The 22,757-nt window shown below is 34.0% G+C and overlaps 1 protein-coding gene across 1 annotated transcript; it reads right to left on the bottom strand.

Moving 5' to 3' along the window:
• Positions 1-3,489: 3,489 nt before the first annotated feature.
• Positions 3,490-21,630, bottom strand: LOC111056967 (ubiquitin carboxyl-terminal hydrolase isozyme L5). The gene is made up of 7 exons (XM_022344377.2): positions 21,510-21,630; positions 19,417-19,480; positions 19,174-19,279; positions 16,990-17,177; positions 12,405-12,611; positions 9,959-10,112; positions 3,490-4,171 (listed from the first exon to the last, which is right to left on the bottom strand). Exons 1-7 carry the CDS (start codon positions 21,586-21,588, stop codon positions 4,007-4,009), a joined length of 963 nt encoding a protein of 320 aa, XP_022200069.1. The 5' UTR covers positions 21,589-21,630; the 3' UTR covers positions 3,490-4,006.
• Between the last annotated feature and the right edge of the window lie 1,127 nt (positions 21,631-22,757).

Here is a 22,757-nt window from a genome sequence, read left to right as displayed (position 1 = left end):
CTTGTATTGTGAAAAACACCTAATTTTCAGCTTCAACCATCATCACCAACTACATAGTCTTCACATTGATATTTGGCACAATGACATAAGTTCATAAGATTATGTTCTATGAGAATCACCCGTTAGATGCACTTCATTTCAGTATTTCCTAGTGGAGAGGCGCGCTTAAGGACACCTCAAGGATCAAAATTTCAAACACTTATAACTTCAGAAAGAATGCTCAGATTTCATCGTACTATACACTTCATTCTTCAAGGCGGTCCAAAATCATGCATCATAAGTAAAATTCGGTCGAAAAGTGGAAAATTTATTGTTGAGTGTACTAAAGCCCATATTCCAATACACAAAAATGGACAATTTCTAACCATTAATTTTGTTCTCTTATTTTTTATCCTAAAATATTAATTTTTATTGCTCAAGTCTTCCAGTGAAGCCTACAGTTCTAATATAAAATTATTCTACTTTAAATTCTTTCGCTACACTTTTTTCACTTCACTAGCACTACACCAACTCGAAGGGCTTTGTATTCTTCAACCTTTTTGTGAGTTCAGTGCTGAGTGAGTGATAAAATAGTTTTTAAAAAAGGTTACTTTAATTTTTACATAGTTTATTTATTCTTATTCTATGGTATTACCATAGAGAAACAATAGCGTAAGTAGATATCCCATGGTATAGGGTGTTTATGTCGCAACCTTTACTGTTACCTTACTGTAACCTTTACTTATCTCAAGCCGATGATTACTGTCGATTATTGTCAATTTTCACTGTTTTGTTGGAGTGATTGTGTATGAACGGCACAGTTTGAGAGACTACCAGCGTCACACAGCTGCATAGGAAAGAACTATGTGAACTATCGGCTTGGGATAACAGTAAAAGTTGCGACATAAATGCCCTATACCATGGGATATCTACTTATGCTATCGTTTCTCTATGGTATTACATATTCACATAGCCTGCTATCCACTTGATTTACCAGCCTCCGTTGGACGTTTGACCACTTGAGAAGTTGACTCCTAACCTAATACCAAAAGCTTAAAAATCTCTTTCTTACTGATAATTCAGCACTCACCCATGGGTCAAGCCACAAGTATGTTTTTTCAGGAGTTTTCAGACGATTCGACAGGGCAGACTCGGAAGCTCTCCGACTGGCTGATTATCGATTTCAGAACGCTAACACAATCAGTCAATCGATAGCTTCCTGCTCAGCCGACTCATCTGAAAACACCTGAAAAACGCTTCGTGTGGCTTGGCCCTAAAGCTGTGAGTTCATTCATCTCAGAAGTCTCATTACTTTGAGGACTTGAGAAGCCGACTCCACTGAATGTCATTCATAATTCGAAAGATCTCTTTCTAGTGAATCGAAATTCCCCAAGAATTCTTGAAAGCATTGACTTATTCGATAAAATTTGAGACTACTTGTGTTTGACAAACATAGTAACACATTGAAGTGAATAGTTTATTGACAAAATAAGCTTTGCTGAGGCATGAATTTACCTATTATTGCAGCTACATTATAAATAAAATTCCAAACGATTTTATAGATAAACAAATGACACGTAATTTAAGCAAAAGCATAGATTATTGGATTGAGCATAACATATTCTTCAAACTAGTTGTATAAAGTATAATATTGTATCCAACAAGCATTGTTACTAAAAACATTGAGCAATGGTTTTTCATTTTCACGTTCTCGAACCAGGTATTGTAAATGTTCCCTCATCATCGTATATTTTTATGTATTCCCTGTGTGAAATATTCACTTCATGATGGCCTCAAGACGTCACAGTGGTTAATTGGATTCTACTTTGTCATATAGTATGTACTATTCTTAAGTTTTTAATTTTTTTTTCTGAGCCTTTGAGACTTTTGTATATTGCTGTAATACTTTCTTTAGCTCTTTTTATTTTAATTTTTATATCGCTTCTTACTTGACCTGAATTGAAGCAGAATAATTTAACCGCAACTCACTGCCAACACACAAGGACTCTTATGTTGGCAGTGCCGAATATTACATTGATAATTATTGTTGTGCAAGTTACAATAAATGTATATTTTTAGGTGATTGTATATTGTATACTTTAGTGATTGTATTGCACAAATATTTGTATGTGATTTTTGGCAATAAATTCAATTCAATTCAATTCAATTCAATTCATCATACAGTACTATCTGATTTGAAAAAGATATGTACTAATATAGTCCAGTCTCAATATAGACATAAAAAGGGGGTGTGCTTGCAATTTATATTGTATTCTGATTTTTTAATATATTATTTGGGTACATAAGAGAAGTCCAGAACCAATTTCTTCATGCAAAATTTCCTTGTGCTAGATACAGAATGGCCCAAAAACCTCGTATTTTCGTCTCATTTTCCAGTTTTCAGCTATTTCTGCTTAATCTCGTAAACGGACAGAAAAATTTGCTCTCGCCTTTTTTCTAGAATATAAAATTCCGAATAAAATGATATCAATTAAAACTCTCTATCTCCAATGAGTACTGAGTTATGATTTTTCAAAAAATGAGTGAAATTTGAAGAAAAAATCAATAACTTCTGACAAAATGCTCAGATTTCAACGTACTATACACTTCATTCTTCAAGGCGGTCAAGGCGGTCCAAAATCATGCATCATAAGTAAAATTCGGTCGAAAAGTGGAAAATTTATTGTTGAGTGTACTAAAGCCCATATTCCAATACACAAAAATGGCCAATTTCTAACCATTAATTTTGTTCTCTTATTTTTTATCCTAAAATATTAATTTTTATTGCTCAAGTCTTCCAGTGAAGCCTACAGTTCTAATATAAAATTATTCTACTTTAAATTCTTTCGCTACACTTTTATTTAATATACTTTTTTCACTTCACTAGCACTACACCAACTCGAAGGGCTTTGTATTCTTCAACCTTTTTGTGAGTTCAGTGCTGAGTGAGTGATAAAATAGTTTTTAAAAAAGGTTACTTTAATTTTTACATAATTTCTCTATTCTTATTCTATGGTATTACATATTCACATAGCCTGCTATCCACTTGATTTACCAGCCTCCGTTGGACGATTGACCACTTGAGAAGTTGACTCCTAATATCAAAAGCTTAAAAATCTCTTTCTTACTGATAATTCAGCACTCACCCATGGGTCAAGCCACAAGTATGTTTTTTCAGGAGTTTTCATACGATTCGACAGGGCAGACTCGGAAGCTCTCCGACTGGCTGATTATCGATTCCAGCACGCCAACACAATCAGTCAATCGATAGCTTCCTGCTCAGCCGACTCATCTGAAAACACCTGAAAAACGCTTCGTGTGGCTTGGCCCTAAAGCTGTGAGTTCATTCATCTCATTACTTTGAGGACTTGAGAAGCCGACTCCACTGAATGTCATTCATAATTCGAAAGATCTCTTTCTAGTGAATCGAAATTCCCCAAGACTTCTTGAAAGCATTGACTTATTCGATAAAATTTGAGACTACTTGTGTTTGACAAACATAGTAACACATTGGAGTGAATAGTTTATTGACAAAATAAGCTTTGCTGAGGCATGAGACAGAGATAAACATATAGATTGGGCCTAGTGTATAAAAACGAGTAGCACAAGTGCTTGACTTCCACGCCAAGTCTAACACGGTCGACTGAAGAAACGCCTTGTATGGATTGGCTAGCATTTAGTCCAGTTACACACACATCGATTTTTGAACGTTCGATTTTTTGCCGAGCTTATAAATTCCATTAAATTAAACGGTACTTGACAAACATCATTTGTTTGAAATCAGCTGTTTAATCTAATCGAATTTATAGGGACGGCAAGAAATCGTACGACCAAAACTCGATGTGTGTGTAGCTAGCCTAACCCTCACACCGATTCAGGCATTTATTTACGAATTTCTCGACTCACAAGCATTTATTTGAGAGTATTCACTTTGATTATTTCGTTTATTTGTCTCTTGATGCTGATAGAGGATTTACTTGTCATACTCGCTTTTATTCACTTTGCCCAATTAGCAATTGTGGTTGAATCAGGATGTCTTCACTTTCTTGGCATGCCTATCCATGGACTTCTGCTTGGCTTTCTCGTACAAAGGCAGCAGCTGTCCTTCTCTGGCCAATATCTTAAGCAGCTCAACAATCAAAGGCAAGTAGTTGTGTCTCCGTCGCACACTCTCCACTCGGTATTGGCGCACCTACGAAAGCGACAACACTAAATTATTGAAAATTCGAATCGACAATAAAAGTCTATATTTTTAATAACAAAAAATATACCTCCGTTAATAATATTATTTATATTTTGCGCTAAGACTTGACTACTAGGCAGCAGAGAATGATTCTGATCCCAAGATTAAGTACCGGTTGCACGAAAGTCGGTTGAATTTTAACCGTGATTAATTCCACGAGAACCAATCAGAGAAGCTATCTTTTCAATGACGCCTTTTCGCCTGTTCTCGAAGTCACGGTTAAAATTTAACCAGCTTTTGTGCAACCGGGCTCAAGTTTTTGCATCACAAAGATAGATTTCACGTATCAATATATCAGTAATTTTTAGAAGTAAACATCAGTTCTTCAAGTTCTTAGTATCACAGTTCATGGAGTAACTATTTTGACCATTTATTGAGATACTGAGAAACAAATGAGGAGTTGATACATTCAGTTCGTCAAGTTGCACGGTATCAAGTTTTCGTTGCAGGCTGATGATACACAATCAGCTACACCGTTGCACACTATTAGTGAGAATGGGTTAGGGGAAAGTAAGTTGATGTTGAAAGCTAGTTTAGGGTTGAGTTGCAATATGCTTGTATCATTTAAATATTCTTAAGGTGCGTACAGACTTTCGCTCTGCTCCGCAACCGAACGTCACTCCAGCAGAGCGATTGATGATCGACCGGGGAGCAACAGTGGTTCGACCGAGGAACGCGAGAAGATCTAACATCTTCCGTAACGTTCATGATGGGTGCGTGGGTGGAGCGACTGTGGTTCGATGGTGGTACGAGGGCGGTACGAGGGAGGAGCGTGCTCGGTGCGGGTTGGAAGCGCGAATATGTGTACGCAGCTTTAGAATATCCACAATATGTGATTCAATATATATTGAATATATATGACTTTTTGAAAACAACATGAACTTGAGGAACTGAACACTTGACTTACTAAAGTTGCATACAATTGAGGGGCCTAGATGCAAAAGTCACACTTTCCACTTTTCCAAATTTTTGGGAAACCGCAAAAAACTGTTTCATGATGATAAATAAAATAAGGATATTGTTGCAAGTTTTTTTTTTCAAGCAAAGCTTGAAACCATACCAACTACCCGCACACAGCTTCAATAAGTTGTTGAATTAAATAAAACAGGAATTTAACTTCAAAATACACAAAGTGTGAGCTTTGTAGCAAAATTTGGTTAAATGTGAATTTTGAAGCAAACTTACATGGAGAATGTAAGTTTTGTACCAAAATAGATGGGATACAACTAGAACCAAGAAAAATAAATCGCAAGTGATTTGTGATAAAATTCTTACCAGGAGGAATAACCATGAAAAAATAAACAAGAGTATTTTCATACATGTTTAATACATAGTAAAAAACTGTCCATAGCAGTAGAAATGAATAAGCTTGAAATATTATTAGTCATTTCTGTTTGACATCAAACATTGCTGTAATTTATTTCTGGAAAAGGCTCTTAAGGCTCTTCTTCATCCTCATGGAAAAATAACAAGTATTCACATACATTTCAAATACATTATGAAAGAAAAACTGTTCATAGTAGTAGAAATAAGAATGACATTAGAAATAATGATTATTGTATGACATGAAACATTGATGTAATTTATTTCCTGAAACAGCTCACATGTTGGCTCTTCATCTTCATCAACAGCTCCATCAATAATTTTTCTATAGAAAATCAACTCTTCATTTTGCCTCCACTGATCACCGTAGTGTTTTTCCAACAAATTATTCACATCATCCTTTTTTGTTTTGTTTGATGAGTGGTTCCATATTGAATATCACCATGTTTTTCTGCAGCATTTCGCTTCCACTTATCAAGAGATATTTTCTTCTCTCTAGTCATTCCAGTAGAAATCTTGATTTGTTCTTCCATTGAATTCCTTACTACTTGGATATTGAACTAATTCAAAATAATAATATAACAAATTGAAGTGGACGATCAAAACAAATGAATCTAACCAACAAAAGTGCACACCGAAACAGAGCACTGAGAGCAATGAACTGAGCACACCCATGATGCTTTGCAACCTTCAGATGCCCTGTGATTGGCTTAACTGGAGAGTGTAAGTTTTGCTGCAAAACATCGACTGGTAAATGTGACTTTTGATCCAAATCGTGATTTTCAATACAATTTTTAGGTCTGTAAAAGTGAGTTTTGCTACAAAACAACCAGACAGTCTGATTCCCCTTTAAAATACGAACACAGCCATATAAATAACTCAATTTCTCGAAAAAATGGAGAATGTGACTTTTGCATCTAGGCCCCTCAATTCATTTATTAATTCTAATTACTGAATGCATTGTTAGTATGTTAGGAATTCGTTAATCAATTAATTTTTCAACAATGAGAGAGTTTCTCAGGTCTGCAGCAACTCCTACATGTGTACAGGGAAGCTTCCTTTGCATGAGACTATTTATTGTCATAAGAATAAATGTATAAATAGAAATACAAATATCAGTACCCTTTATGAATTATTTCATCACAATATGTGTCGGACATTCATGCCATTTTCAAGTGATTTGAAATAAATAAATAATAGTATTTATCTGTTTCAAATCGACTATTATTTATTTATTTCAAATCACTTGAAAATGGCATGAATGCCCGAAACATGTTGTGATAAAATAATTCAAAAAACGGTACTGAGATTTGTATTTCTATTACAAGCGAGTAGCCCTAAACAGGAAAGAGACAATAAATAATGTATAAATATCCAAGATGATTCTTGATCAACTCAGATCCCCCCCTTCAAGAGCAGAGCTGCATTTGCACAATTTTCAAGTGCCTATTGCTTGACCGATAGAAATATTTATTGATGAAATATTGGAACGATTGAATGAAAACTAGAATCTAGTGGCTAGCCACTAACTTAATCCATTGACGGCTTAAATTATATATGATTATTCAGGCGGTGGGACCTTCCCGCAAGGGACTCCCCACCAACAAAAGCCATACGAATTTACTTTTTAGTGGCTAGCAAATAGACATTAGTTCAAGCTAATCTAGTGACTAGCAACTAGTTCAAGCTGATGCAAAAATTCAGGTGAATAATGATATGCTAGTTCTTATGTATTAAAAATTGTATTAGTGAATCTTTGACACTTGATAATGCCGTTATTCTAACTGAATCGAGTCATAAAATAAAATGAAGGATACTAAAGTGAGACCCACTTATGGAAGACAGTTATGGTGACAGTATTCGATTAGAAATAGTTTTGAAATCCTTGTCTATCATCGACAAAGCAGATAGCGCTGTCCTTTGTTAGCTCTGCGATCGTTTTTCGACAATGTAGAAATATAACCAAATGGCGAAATATTTGACATCAATTATGAAAATGTATTAATCTATCATTGGAAAATATACAGTATTTTTTGATGATTATTTAAAACTAGAATGAACAGTTAATATTACATTAGATACCCTATTATATTAAACAAGCAATTTCTGTATTTTATATTTGGTTATTTATATTTATATCTTGTTATAAAACACTTATTGACATGGGCTACTTTTAAATTAATAAAACAAAATAAATCTTATAGCACTCTTTATTAAAAAAAAAACAAAACTTTAAAATAGTTGAACAACTAGTTTCGGTTTACACCATCTTCAGGTTCTAAAATAAAATAAAATTCAATAACGGTTTACTAATTGACATAAAACAAACATATGTTTAAATTCATATGACTAATTTATTTCTGGTAAAAGTTATTAAATTTAAATTTTATTTATTCATTTTTAATTTTATCAGAAATAGGATTATTTAAGTCAAATTGGATTATATTTATTAAATTATTCCTATTCAATTTTGCAGTTTTATAGATATAAAATTCTTCTTTTACATTCAATTTATTACTTTCACTACCAATGCTTAATATTTTCATATTAGAATTTATATTGATATGATTATGATTATTCTCAATTAAATGCTCAGCAAACGCTGATTTTTGAGTAGTATTTTTTGAATTTAAAGCCTGAATTTATTATGTTCATTGAACCTTTTTTGAAAACATCTACGTGTTTGACCAATGTAAAATGTTTCACAAATTTACTACATTCCAGTTTATAAACGCCTGATTTTTTAAATTGTTCCTGTTGTATTTTTTTATTAGAAATCTTCTTTATTAAATCAAAAGCATTATTTGTTGTTTTGTATCCTAAATAAAATTTTTTTGCGAACGTCTTCCTAATTGCCTTATTGAGAATAGTGTTGTATGGAATACAAAATATTTTCCTTATTTTCTGATTTTCTATCATTTTGTGGATTAATTTGTTTATATTTTTGCTTATATATCATCTTATCAATAAAATTTGGTATCATATCCATTTGTTACTGCAAAATGTTTTATAATTTTCACTACTTTTTCATAATTTTCTTTTGACATAGGAATATTTATCAATCTATAAATCATTGATCTGAATGCTGCTGTTTTTTGCTGCCATGGATGGTTAGATTCTTTTGGAATAAGATAATTTGTATGCGTGGGTTTCCTGAAGATATTAAAATTATGTTTCTCATTTCTCTTATTTTATATCTACAAAACTGCAAAATTGAATAGGAATAATTTAATAAATATAATCCAATTTGACTTAATTTTTTTTTGTCAAATTATTTTTGTATAAATTTATTTTGATAAATTAAAAGTGAATAAATAAAATTTAAAATTTTAAAATATAAATTTCAAATTTAATAACTTTTACCAGAAATAAATTAGTCATATGAATTTAAGCATATGTTCGTTTTATATCAATTAGTAAACAGTTATTGAATTTTATTCTATTTTATAACCTGAAGATGGTGCAAACCGAAACTAGTTGTTCAACTATTTTAAAGTTTTTTTTCAAAAATAAAGGGTGCTATAAGATTTATTTTGTTTTATTATATCTGGTTATTTATGTTCAACGGATCTCGAAAACGGCTCTAACGATTCTCACGAAATTTGGAACATAGTAGGTTTATGATATAAAAATTCGATTGCACTAGGTCTCATCCCTGGGAAAACTCGCTGAAGGACATGAAAAGGATAATTCATCCTTAGAAAAACAGATGATAATTTCGTCGTCTGTCGAAAAACAGAAGATGCGTGTGTCTGCGTGGGAGATCAGCTGTGTAATCAATTAGCTTACCGTATCTCGCGAGAAATCTAGAAATTTTAATTGACTCGATCAAAATAATCTGATTTGTTGGCATGAGATGGTATATATCATAATAATCAAAGTCTATTTTACAGTTCTAAGTGATTAGTGAGTGTTATTTTGTTATTCAATTTGGTATGTAAACAATCTAAATTAGAACTTTTATGTTTTCAAATATTTGGACTAAAAATTTGACCTGAATTCATGTGTATGGAACATAACCTACTTTTTGGAATATTTATAGTGTATAAATTAAAATTCGGGGAAGAAACAGTTTTGGGCTGTGCTTGTTAGTCCTTCCCCAATCATTTTAAAGATTTGAGTTCTGTTCATCAATAAATAAATAACGAGCGAAGCTCGGTGCCCCGATATCACAGGTATAAGCTGTCTTCTATAGATGGCACTGGCAAGGAAGAGAATCGGCAACACTGTTCTACCTTTGTACACCGACATTAAAATGTGGGCCTCACTATAAGCCTAGTTAGTGCTAGCCAACTTTGTTCAAGCGAGTCCTGAAAATTACTCAGAATAAGCAAATGCTAGCTTTTATCCAATCAACCAATCAAAATATTTTCGAACTATAAAATATAAATATTGTTATCGATATTTATTGACCTTGGTCTCCTCGACTTCGATGAGCAGCTGCAACCTGGTGATCTCTTGTTCGGCACCCGCCACGCCCTCCAGTTCTGCCAACCTCTTCTCGTATTTCATCTTGCGGTCAGAAACCAAAGCCATCAGGTTGAAATGAATCTCGCCCTCGTTGTACCTGAACACAAACAATTCACACAATCTGTTTATTTATCAAGTTAGTTATAAACGTTAGCATAGAGAAAAGATAGCATAAGAAGATATCCCATGCTATAGATTGTTAATGTTTCAAATTTCAAGCCGATTAGTTGGGCCGTCCACTGGAACCGATTTCATCCGAACTAGCATCGGCCGAAAACTACCGAACGATCCCCCAACAAAGCTATAGATGCTCGTCCATTGCAACAGGTTCATACGTCCGTGCACGGCCGGACCAAGTTTTCGATCCGAATTGAATGGGATTTTCCGGCTCTATCCGGCCGAAGTCGAGCTGAGACAACATCATCCTAACCACAAAATTGTTTCACAGTCTTGTCTGTTTTTGTTTTTTGAACTTGTTCTGTTTTATAAAGTTTCAACTATGGACAATGAAAAGTTGATAAGCTTGGTTCAAGAGCATGTTCCATTGTGGGATATGCGAGACAAAAGATATCATAGTCGTGATGTTCAAAGGAATCTGTAGACAAAGATTACTGAACAAATTTTCGGCTCTAAATTTATTGTCTAATTTAATATTTTCTGAATTTAGCTTAGTGGTTTTGTGCTTTGTTTCGGTTTTGTATATGTTTGGACTTTTTAAAATCAAAAAGAACTTCAAATCAAATTTTATTGCCTTACAAAAAATATTCACAAATGAATACAGATTACAAAAAGTAATATTTTAGAATAAGAAGTATAATTTTTTCAACATAATAATATACTAATTCGGCGAAACCAGCAAAACCACAGTTTGAGTGCCGGTGACGAGTACCAAAACAGAAAACGATACTATTACTTCGAATAGAAAAACTTTGATTCAACAAGGTAAGCTAAACTATAATATTATAACTATACAATTCAATCAAGGTGAAAGTGGGGAAAACATAAATATATACTGTATGTGAGTTTGATGGCAATACTAGAGATAAACAAATCAAATAGTGTTGTGAATTAGGTAAAACATTTGTTGATTTAATCCAATCAATTTTTTTTTGTACTTGATTTAGTGATGCTATCTAAAATTAACTTTATTTCAAAGTAAATAGTGTGAATTTGAAGTATTGTGCTGACTATAACCTTAGTGTCCGGTTTCCCATTAGGGAACTTTGGAACTTTGGACTATATACGGCGAGGTGCAACTACCCTTGGGTCCCCCCACCATTCAAAGCCATACGCTAATAATAATACTGAACAAATAGGATCTGAAGGTAAGATTATTGTAATGAATAACTAATTTAGTGGATATTTGTTTATTCAATTTTCAAAATCTCAATAAAATCATTGTTTATGAAAAATTTTGGTGGCTATGATAGTAGTTGATTCAATATTCAATAGTTCAGCCAACTACTGCACTAGACTCACGTAAACGGTTCCAATGGACGACCATATTCGGCCGAATTGACGGCCAGCATATTCGTCCGATCCAACGGCCGAACGGATCGGTTGAATACGGTTCCAGTGTACGGTTACCCTGTCTATTATTACTGTTTTGTTGGGGTGATAGTGTAAGAGCGGCACACTTTGAGAGACTACCAGCGTCACATAGCTTCACGAAAAAGAACCACTAGGACTATCGGCTTCAGTTAACAGTAAAATTTGGAACAGAAAGGCCCTATACAATGGGATATCTTCTTATGCTAGCTTTACTCTATGACTTTAGTAAATTAGTTATAGACGTTTCTTGACTTCAAAGCTTACTTATGTTATGGAGGTGTTATTTCAAAGTGTTTCAATTATTACTTGACTATTCACAGCACTAAAAATTATGAACTCATGTGCAGTAGTAAACTTTTGCGCTCTAAAACTATTGATTTAAAAATATGATTAAAAATAGTTGATGTTTGCAAAATCAACTGAATCAATCATTTATTTATTCTTATGGCTTTTATCGGCAGAGAGATCCTTTTGGATGTTCCGCCTTGCCGTATTATCCAATGTCATTTCCTATCAACACTCAAAGTTTATAGGTTATGTATTGGGCTCTTCATGTTTTCTTACTAAAAATTTGCACTTTCACTTCCTGAGTCTCTATTTTAAAAAGTTTAAAATCAAGATAATTTATTTCTAAACACAAATTCACTGAATCAATAATCCAAACAATTAAGTAGCCCTATTAAAATACTCTTATTAGGAACCACAAACAATTTGAAACGGTGTAGTTGGAAGAAGTGTTTGTGTTTTTATCGTGCATTGAAAGACAAGTAAATCTAACCAAAATTAATCAAATCTTGACTTTCTAACTGGAATCTCACAATGTGGTAGAAGTACTGACTTTTTGATGCGCTTCTCGATGATTGGTTTGACGACTTGTGTCCAGTCGGACTCGGCCGAGTCGGCGGGAATCGGGCCAAGGTCGATGGGTCCTTCCTTGAGGCCGTCCAACTCGTACAGACGGCCGTCGATCGGCACGTATCCGACAAAGTGGTACGTCTCGTCATCCTTTGACGCCGACTTCGAGTCAAATTCGAACAGCGTTTGTCTGTCAAATGCAATCAGAATTTAATTTCATTCTTCTTTGTTCACAATTGTCTGTCAAATGGAATTTAAATCTATCCTTCTTCGTTCACAACAATGTACAACAAAACTTACAATCAGTATGCAAAAGCCTGCTCACATGGGCTAATGCATGAGGCATAAATTATTACAAGTCAAGAGTACGATAGAATGAATAGTTATTGTATTATATTTTTTGGATTGTATAAAAGCCCGGTCCAGATGCTCAAGTTTACCATTAGTGTTTTGCTCAAGCAAAAGACGGATCGTTTGGTTCAAGCAAAATACGGATGTAAAATTGCGTCCACACGCATCCGTCTTATGTCGTCCGTTTTCCTATTTTTGTGCTCACAAGCTCAGTTCGTCATCAACATCTACCATATATCCTTTACATGAGTAATAATTATATCGTATTTTTTCGCTTATTCAACTGGATAATGCTATATTTAAAACATGACAAAAATATTACTGTTAATCGCTAAATGGCTTTGTTTACATATCATATATCTCGAGACACAGTGATTGTAAATGGATTGAAATTTTGTAGATAGTATTCTTATCAACAATATAGTACATCTTAATATATCATGATAGTAAATCATAATATCAACATCAAATTCTGAGAGTATCATGAGAATCATGTAAGAAAAAAGGGGTTAAATGGCGTTATATACAATCGATAAAAAACTTGCTTATTTTCAAGTACTCGCGTGGCATTTTATTAATTTGAGGGCGCTGAATCCGAATCTGAAATCACAATTTCTCTATCTCCATTTTTACGCGATTTAGGTTTTGGTGGATAGGCAAAAGACGGACGGTTTGATGGAAAAAGATTCCCGGCCGATACATTTCAAGTTTGACGAATTAAGCTTGAAGACCCATCCGTTTTACCGTCCAACGCAACGACTTACATGCTCCGACTTTTGCTTGAGCAAAAGACTGAAGCTAAATTTGAGCGTCTGGACCGGGCTTAATAGTGAAATTGTACTATTGCTTCTGGATTATTGTACTATTACTACTATTATTACTATGTACTATTACTACTATTGCTATTGTGCTTCTGTACTATTGCTTCTGTAAATGATTTTATTCATTTTGATAATGTACTTATCGTATAAATGAATAAAGAATAAAAAAATTGATAAATATTCATTCTTGTTTTAGCAAAATATAACTGATTTGATTCGATTAGATAAAAATTGAAAATTCAAAACACATTCACATACATCACACTGAATTCGGGATAGAAATAACGCGAGGTTTTTTGCTTATTCATTTCTGCAATTTCAATAATGGCAGCCTCAATAACAAAATTTGCAATAAAGTCCAAAAAAATGAAACTCGTTTTGGTTTTTGTTGGTTGGGAATCCCTCGCGGGAAAGTCCCACCTCAACTGAATTTGAGCTGTCAATGAGCTTAGTTAAACACTTTCAATGATTAATGACAATGGAAATGATTAATGAACAAAAGTTAAACACTTTCAAAGTGGGTTTGAACAAGATCTCTAGGCTGCTACGCAAGTATTCTGTCCACTAGACCATGGATCACTCCATCAAGTCCAAAGAAATACTTGCAAATGCAAGGCTGAATAAACGCATCATACAGAGTGTACCACGAATGGTGTAACATACGAAGACCATATAGGCTATAGATTCTACATGAAATTTTGACAAAAAATGCTTAATAAATTTTTCTTATATCGGACCTTAGTTTTCGAGATCTGAACAGAAGCTGAACCTGGGTGGAAATATATATTTTAGAATGAGCCAGGAAGGAGCATGGTTTTAATGGCGCGAAATGCTAACTGCATAAGGGAATGCTTTTCCAGCTTAGAAAGCGAGGCACAAAAAATGGGGTTGCAGGTCAATGATGGAAAAACAAAATATATGAGAATGTCCGCAGTGAACGCTAGAAGAAGAACAATTGACTTGGAGGTGGGAGAGAGAGTATTTGAAGGGGTGAATGAGTTTAAGTACCTTGGCACTATCCTCAATGCTGGAAACAATATGACAGATGAAATTCAGAAACGTATTATGAGTGGGAACAGAGCATACTATATAAATAAGAGACTAATGACATCAAAAGTATTAGGTAAAAATAGTAAAATGAGGCTTTATAAAACTCTGATCAGACCGATTGTATGCTACGGTTCTGAGTCATGGACAATGACTAAGAAAGACGAAGAGGCATTGAGGGTATTTTGAGAGAGGAATTGTGAGGAAAATGTTTGGTGCGGTAAGGGTAGCAGCGGATACATGGAGGAGAAGGAGCAATGCAGAGGTGGAGGAAGCTCTGCAGGGTGAGAATATTGTTAGATTTGTCAAGGGCCAAAGAATAAGATGGCTTGGCCATGTGTGGAGAATGGATAATGAGAGGCTTCCAAGAGTGACACTGAATGGAAAAATAGATGGACCTAGAAGGAGAGGTCGACCAAGAAAGAGATGGATAGATGGTGTGGAGAAGGACCTTAGAGTGATGGGAGTGAGAAACTGGAGAGAGTTGTGTCAGGATCGACCGAGATGGAGGAGAATCGTGACGGAGGCCAAGGCCCACAGAGGGCTGTAGCGCCATAGGGTATGGTATGGTATAGTTTTCGAGATCTATAAATTTCTCGATATTTGAAAAAGCTTTAACAACTTTAATAATAGTCAAAATCTAATTCTAAGGATATAGTTGGAAAGAGGAAAAATTTCGAATAAGATTCATATAATTTGTTCCTTTGTTGGACGTTTATGAGCGTTAAAAATGTTTTAAATTTGGCTTTGAGCTCCACGAAATGTACTTTTTTCAACATTGAGCGCTCATAAAAAGTTCAAAAACATAAAACAAGACGATACCTATAAGACAATTTTACTAGACATATTTTGTTGCAAATTTCATGTATAATCTATGGTCTTCGGTTCTTACTCCTTTCGTGGGACACTCTGTATAATTTAAAAATCTAGAACTTCTCTGAATACAATTATTTACTGAATAAAAAAAATGTTATATTAGCAATCAAATAATTGAGGCTACACGGATATAGAGAACGGCGTTATGAGTTTCACATTCTTCGTGATACCTAAGCGTGATACTAACGCGACAATGCTCATTAATGGCGGTCAGACCGCAGCGGTCGATGAGAGCTCTTGCGAACAAAAGTTATTTGACCGAACGAGTCAACAAAACTTTGATAATTGAAGAAAAACGCTTGTTAATAAATAGGTTCAATGCATTGTATAGTTGGTAAAAAATTATTATTTATCATTTCTTATTTATTATATTATTTAGCGCTTCGCGCTAGGCCCCAGTGGGGTAGGTTAGCAGCCTCTGCGCTTCGCCCTCCATTCACCTTGTACAACTAGGTGTAGGTACAGGGTCTGTATAATAAGTAACCGGACTGACCTCAGGAAATTTTTTATTGGCAAAGTATGTACAATTTTTCTTCATAAATCTTCAATGGTCCCAGTAGTCCCCATTGGAGTCGATAACACGCTGATACCGGATTTTCCAATCCCTGAAAACTCCCTGGAGGTCGGCAACCTCTATGCTGTCTAGAGCCCTCATCGTAGCACGTTGAACGTTTTCCAGAGTCATGAACCACGTCCCCTTAAGTTGTCTCGTGATCTTGGGGAACAAAAAGAAGTCCGGTGGTGCCATAAACGGGCTGTAAGGAGGATGTGGCAACGTTACCCTCGACTGTTTGGTCAACTGCTCGGTGACGAGCAGGCAGGTGTGCGACGGAGCATTGTCGGATCCACGAATCGGCAATCCCCGGACGGACTCGATGAACCCGGGCGGTTAGTCGACGGAGCACCTCTCTGTATAACTGGCCGTTCACAAGAGTTTGTATCACCCAGCCAAACTGTAAGCTCGTCACCGAGCAGTTGGCCAAACAGTCGAGGGTAACGTTGCCACATCCTCCTTACAGCCCGTTTATGGCACCACCGGACTTCTCTTTGTTCCCCAAGATCACGAGAAAACTAAAGGGAACGCGGTTAATGACTCTGGAAAACGTCCAAGTGCTACGACGAGGGCTCTAGACAGCATGGAGGTTGCCGACTTCCAGGAAGCGTTCAGGGATTGAAAAATCCGGTATCAGCGTGTTATCGACTCCAATGGGGACTACTTTGAAGATTTATAAAGAAAAATTGTACATATTTTGCCAATAATAAATTTCCTTAGGTCAGTCCGGTTACTTATTATAAAGACCCTGTAGGCTAGAGCCTTTTATTAAAAATTACGACTTTCAGATGGGCTTCCATGCGACGGTCTTGCATTTAAACATTCTGGCAACGTTGATATTTGATCAGCTGAAAGCTCAAGTCACAACTTATTTTATACTGAATATTACTGACTAACAGCAGGTTAGTTTCAAAACCTACCTTGCAAAAGAGTTATGCACGGATCGTATCTTCTGTGAATTGCTGAGTGCAAGTCCCTTCAGATAGCAATCAAATGTCTGACTGAAATCTTTAAATTCTGTCAGCGTAGAACCAAGCACTAGATCCGGGTGTTTACAGTTAAGCAGTATACTGAGGATGGCTTGTGTTGCGCAAGCATTGTTTATAACCTGAAACAAAATTCATTTTTAAACAACATAGAAATATTAAGGTAATGTGATTATATTATAAAATCAATCATGATAAAATATTTTATTGTGTGACCTTTCTGGCTTAGGTCTGGTGTCAGTGTTTTCAGATAGCTTTTGATGGAATTTCAGGGCCTCTAACATGACCTAACTTGGAATGTAGGATAAATATAAAGGAATTGAAATTTCAGCTGTAAATCTATTACTACAGAGAAATTTTAAGAGTGCTTTACTGTATATACACAGATTGTTTTGTTAACTTATCACCAGCCTTATGCAATTTAAATTAAAAAATTAAGTTCTTCAGTTTTGGTTTTTATAACAAACTGAAATAGGTGTTCACGAGCCCGAGCTTGGCTCTGGCTGACGATTTAAAAGAGGAGTAAATCTAAAACAAATTCACTAATCTGAAAAATATCTAGTATCTAGTAGAAGACAACAACTTATATACATAAGCAGTAAAATCATTAATATAATCCCCGAAATTACTAAAAAAAATCTGGTGTGGCGCACTCACACAACTTTCCTTGCCGTTATGAAAATTGATCAACTGACGCTAGTGTTCACGCGCATCTCAAGTCTACTATTCAAAGATCTAAGCCAGCTGGTGACAGGACAATAACGCTGCAGACACACGGAGTCTGCTATCTCTTCATAGTAAATGATTTAATAGAATCAACAGTTTGCAATTTAATAATCTTATTTCCTCGAACTTCGAGCTTATTTTGAATTTAAGGTGAAAATGTTACTGAACATTAATTGTAGAGATTTTTATGCTCAATCTTTTCCAGTTGAAATTTTTTGTTTAAATTGTATCTGAAGCCTGATAATTGGGAATCTAAAATCAAACATTGCATAGGTGGGGTGGAGCTCCTGGAATTTTTACAGATATGGGATTTGTGAGTTGATAGAGCTTATCAATGGCTTTTTAGGTATAAATTTGATCTAAATCGTTGGAGCCGTTTTCGAGAAAATCGCAAAAAACCCTGTTTTTGACAACATTTTCGCCATTTTAGCCGCCATCTTTAATTGCATTTGATCGAAATTGTTCGTGTCGGATCCTTATACTGTAAGGACCTTAAGTTCCAAATTTCAAGTCATTCCGTTGATTGGGAGATGAGATATCGCGTACACAGACGCACATACACTCTTATACACACACACACAGACCAATACCCAAAAATCACTTTTTTGGACTCGGAGGACCTTGAAACGTATAGAAATTTGGAAATTGGGGCACCTGATTTTTTTCGGAAAGCAATACTTTCCTTACCTATGGTAATAGGGCAAGGAAAGTAAAAAAATGAAACAGGATATTAACACATGGATCAAATGCAATTACTTCTTCTATCTATCAGATGTTTCACAAAGTGCATTCTTCTGACTTTTGTGCTTGCTTATTCTGCAATCCTTTGTAATTCATCTAGTACTTCAATCTTTTTTTCTAACCCCCTGGTCCTATCGGTTTCTTTTTCCATCCTTTCCCTTATTATTCTTCCCCATCCCATCCTTTCACATCTACTTTTCCTGATACCTTTTTCACCTTCTCAAGGATTGAAGGTTTTCCTAGTACATGGAAATCCATAGTTGGAAAAACCCTTCAATCTTCCACCCTTTTTTTGCAACACTTTCTTTTTATTTTGTTTTAATGTGTATTGTTGTTGTTTGCAAGTATTCTTTTTGGTATAAAACTTGTATGTGTGTGTAAAAATAAATTGAATTGAATAATACTAGACACAATTTGTAGAACTTAGCTCATCAGAATAACTTTGAGACATAATTGAAAGTAGTATCGTCACAGACCAGTTTAAGCACAGAGCTCAGCTTGAGAAGGGCCAACCTCATCAATGACTTTTATATGTATGATTCTTTGTAACTATAATATTGAGATGAAGGTTTTCACTCAAGTCAAAATTATGAGTATTCACTGAAATACTGGACATAATATTCTACTGTTATCTAAACTATCGAAACTGACCTGTTTGGCAAAAAATATTTTTTCAAGCCGGTTATCCTTGACAACCGAAGCCGTTGGTTCATCATCAGGAACCCATTTGAATAAGAATATTAATCCGTGAATAGGCCTGAAAAATCAAGATTCAAATAAAATAGTTGTATTTGTGGAAAACAATTAGGAATGAAGACACTAAAGCAAAATCAAGAATAGTTGAAGTTTTATTTAAGTAATAAAGCTAAGATTGGATTCAAGTTTCTAACTTACTTGAGCTTATCAAAATCTTCTGAATCTAAGCTCCATAGTTCCTCCACTTGAACTCCTGAACAACCTAGAAATAGGAGCAATAATCATTAGTTTAATAATATTTTAACTAGGTAAATTTGTTACAATTATACTCTACATGTTATAAATCTACTGTATATAATAATTACTAAATCACCCTAACCTTAAATCATAGATAAAGATACTCAATTGGAGTGTACAAAGGCGAGCGCTGGCAAACCACTTAGTCATACACTGGCACTCGTCGTTATTTGAACATATTGTTTGATAATGGTTTAGTGGATGCGGCATCAAGGTGCAAATAGAACAAGTACCTTAATTGCGGTGAAGATCAATGCCACAAATTCAAAATATTTAGAAAAACGCTAGCAAGCTAAATTCTTTATCTGAAACTGACCGTCCTGGTCTTACCCTTAGCCAACAAGGGCCTGTTTCACAAAGGTACAAGTAGGTTACAAGTCTTGTTGCCAACCATGGTTTTGGAGAACAGTTGATTACAAGCGTTTCACAAAAGCAGAATTGTAAACTTGTAGTTACAATGAATTTCTACAAGTTTACAAGTGAATTGCTTGTTACGAACAAGTGATTTTGCCTGTTTCACAAAGATTATTATTGTAGCCAACAGTTTTTGTAAAAATTACTTGTTCGTAACTATGAAATTTTTACCGAGGTGGAAAGCTATGTAGAGGTTTTACAAGTAATCATTGAAATTATTTAAAATATTCAATAGTTATTTTTAACATTAAAAAATGCCCTATGTCCCTCTATAATTCATTATTTTGGAAAAATATGCATTGGGAAATTAAATTTAATAAATCTCCAAAGTCATTAATATGAACCTCATAGGTTATGTACTATAGTATATATAGGCCTACACAGTATAAATAGTATACATTATATATAGTACATTTACTATATATATACACAGTATATACTGTGTAGGTTACAAATTAAACAATCAATGAAGTAGACTGTACAAAAAACATTAGGCTAGATTGTTTTCAAATAATTCAAAAGTAATTATTAAAAAGTACAAGTAACCTTTTTTTAAAGCATGAAAAAAAAAGAAATTATCATAAAAATAGGTTATGTTTACTATTGGATCACTTGTAGAATTGTAAACTTGTAGATCATAATTTTTTGTGACACGTTAGTAGCCTACTTGTAAACTTGTAACTACAAGTACTTGTCCATAACAATGTTTGGTAACAATGCTTGTACCTTTGTGAAATAGGCCCCAGATCGGAAAGTGATAGGTTAACCTGTTATAAAAAAAGTAGAGATGGACTCATGACATAAAGAGCTCATAAAATAGTCTATTTTTTAACTAAGAGAATGTTTAGGAAAATGTAATTTTAATTGCATAAAATGGTTCTACAAAAAAAACATATTATTTTTAAAAATATGAACCAAATCAGTTGTTCCAAGTTTCAACTTATAGGCCTAGTTGTTGGTGTTGGTTTTTAAATAAAATAAATTTGGGTGGGGGTTTCTTTCTGAAATTATTTGAAGATAATTGAAACCCGTGATTAAACATTTGAGATTTGATATAAGGTGGCATTTGTTAAAAATTGTAGGTAATTCACTCTCAACACTCATTCTTCAAAAAAGGTTACAGTAATGACTTGAAAGAATTGAAGTTCCGCAGCTGGCAAAGTTCCAGATTAATAAGCAAGATCACTGAAACTAGTGTTATTAACAAAAAAAAATTAACGGTGGAGAAATGAATTAAAAGTCAATATAATGTGAAAAAATCAAGATAGTAATAATGTAATGTTAGGTAGTTGATTACAAATAATTGGCCCAGATAGTTATAGAAGAGATGAGAAACATAAAACATGATATAACTTATAATTGAACATTTTATAATATTAATGATCAAAACCAGTATCTTAATTAAAATTAATTATATCAAGTTTATAATCTAAAAAGTATACAAACGGCTGAAAATTTGAAAGTTTTAGGTTATGTTACTTGTAAAACATGCATCGCGTTCGTTGAATGAATGATATGGTAAATATTAAAAAATGAAAATAATAATTGGTAGTTTAATTTAAGTACAGTTTTTTACTTACCAAATTCTTTTATTAATTCAGTAAATACACCAGGATCACTTTCAATTAGACACCAATTCCCTGCTGCGTTATCGGCCATTTTTAAAAATTGAATTGATCGCTGTTGGGCTGTTTGCTGTTTGGTCACTTGCCTTCTTGATTTTTTTTATTTGGTGTAATGTGAATTGTATCAAAATAATATTCAACTAAATTTTCATTCAAATTTATGAATACAATAGAATATTTCTTCCAATTAAATGAGAGAAGTTTCAACTAACAATAATATATTAGGTTCTTTAATTAGTGATTCGTACAAGACAGCTCTTTGGATTCCTTGTGTTGGATAAACTGTGTCTCCGGTAAAATTCAAATTCTTGCTAAAAATGAAATAGTATATCATCTCACTGCGGCTGTGACTGCGGGTCTGGAGGTTTCATCAATAGTGATTGAAAAAAAATGTATGTATACTTTCAATATTCTTAAAGATTTTGTGTTTCTTATTTTTCAAGATTCATTCTCTAAACTCATGAAATTACAAGACTGTTCTGTATGTTAGCCCATTGGACAAAATGTAATTATTTTACATTTCAGCTTTACGTTTCTACTTAAACTAGGTAGGTACCCACTACTGTAATTTTTCAAAGTACTCAAGTTAGGTCTTTTCGCCTTTAGTATGCTGTATGTTTCATTTCACCCCTTCATGTTGAAAAATCCAGAATGAATGGCAATTTTTTTACTATTGATTATTCACATGAAAAGGTTTCTTAAAGCATCAAACAAATAGGATGAGTTTTGTCATTGCACATATCCAAGCTAATAATACCAATGATTTGGGTAACTCATTACCTATTATCAAATAGATAGTGATATTGTTTTATGTGTTATTATAAAACCAGCAGGTTTCTATATAACACTTATAAAATAGGTTTAAATCTACTAAGTCATAGAATATATTATTTATTTTTATTTTATTTGGATACCGGTACAAATTGATAAGAACACAGAAATCTTATTCTTGTAGCATTGTAACTGCTGATATCAGTGATGACAATATTTCTTGATACCGGTAGATTAAACGGAGCTTGACAAACACATATGCACATCATGTGTATGATAAGTTCTGTTCAGTCTAATAGAATCTATAAGGACGGAAAAATAAACATTTTGTTAATAACTTTGGTGTAAACGTAACTTCAATATTATGCAATTTGTGATTCACAAATATTGTTGACTTTGTTCCCCATTTGAACTGTGTCATGTGTATTTGAA

This window comes from Nilaparvata lugens, chromosome 6 (genome assembly GCF_014356525.2).
Source record: "Nilaparvata lugens isolate BPH chromosome 6, ASM1435652v1, whole genome shotgun sequence".
In the NCBI taxonomy this organism is placed as follows: Eukaryota; Metazoa; Arthropoda; class Insecta; order Hemiptera; family Delphacidae; genus Nilaparvata; species Nilaparvata lugens.
This window is presented reverse-complemented; position numbering and strand designations above follow the sequence as displayed.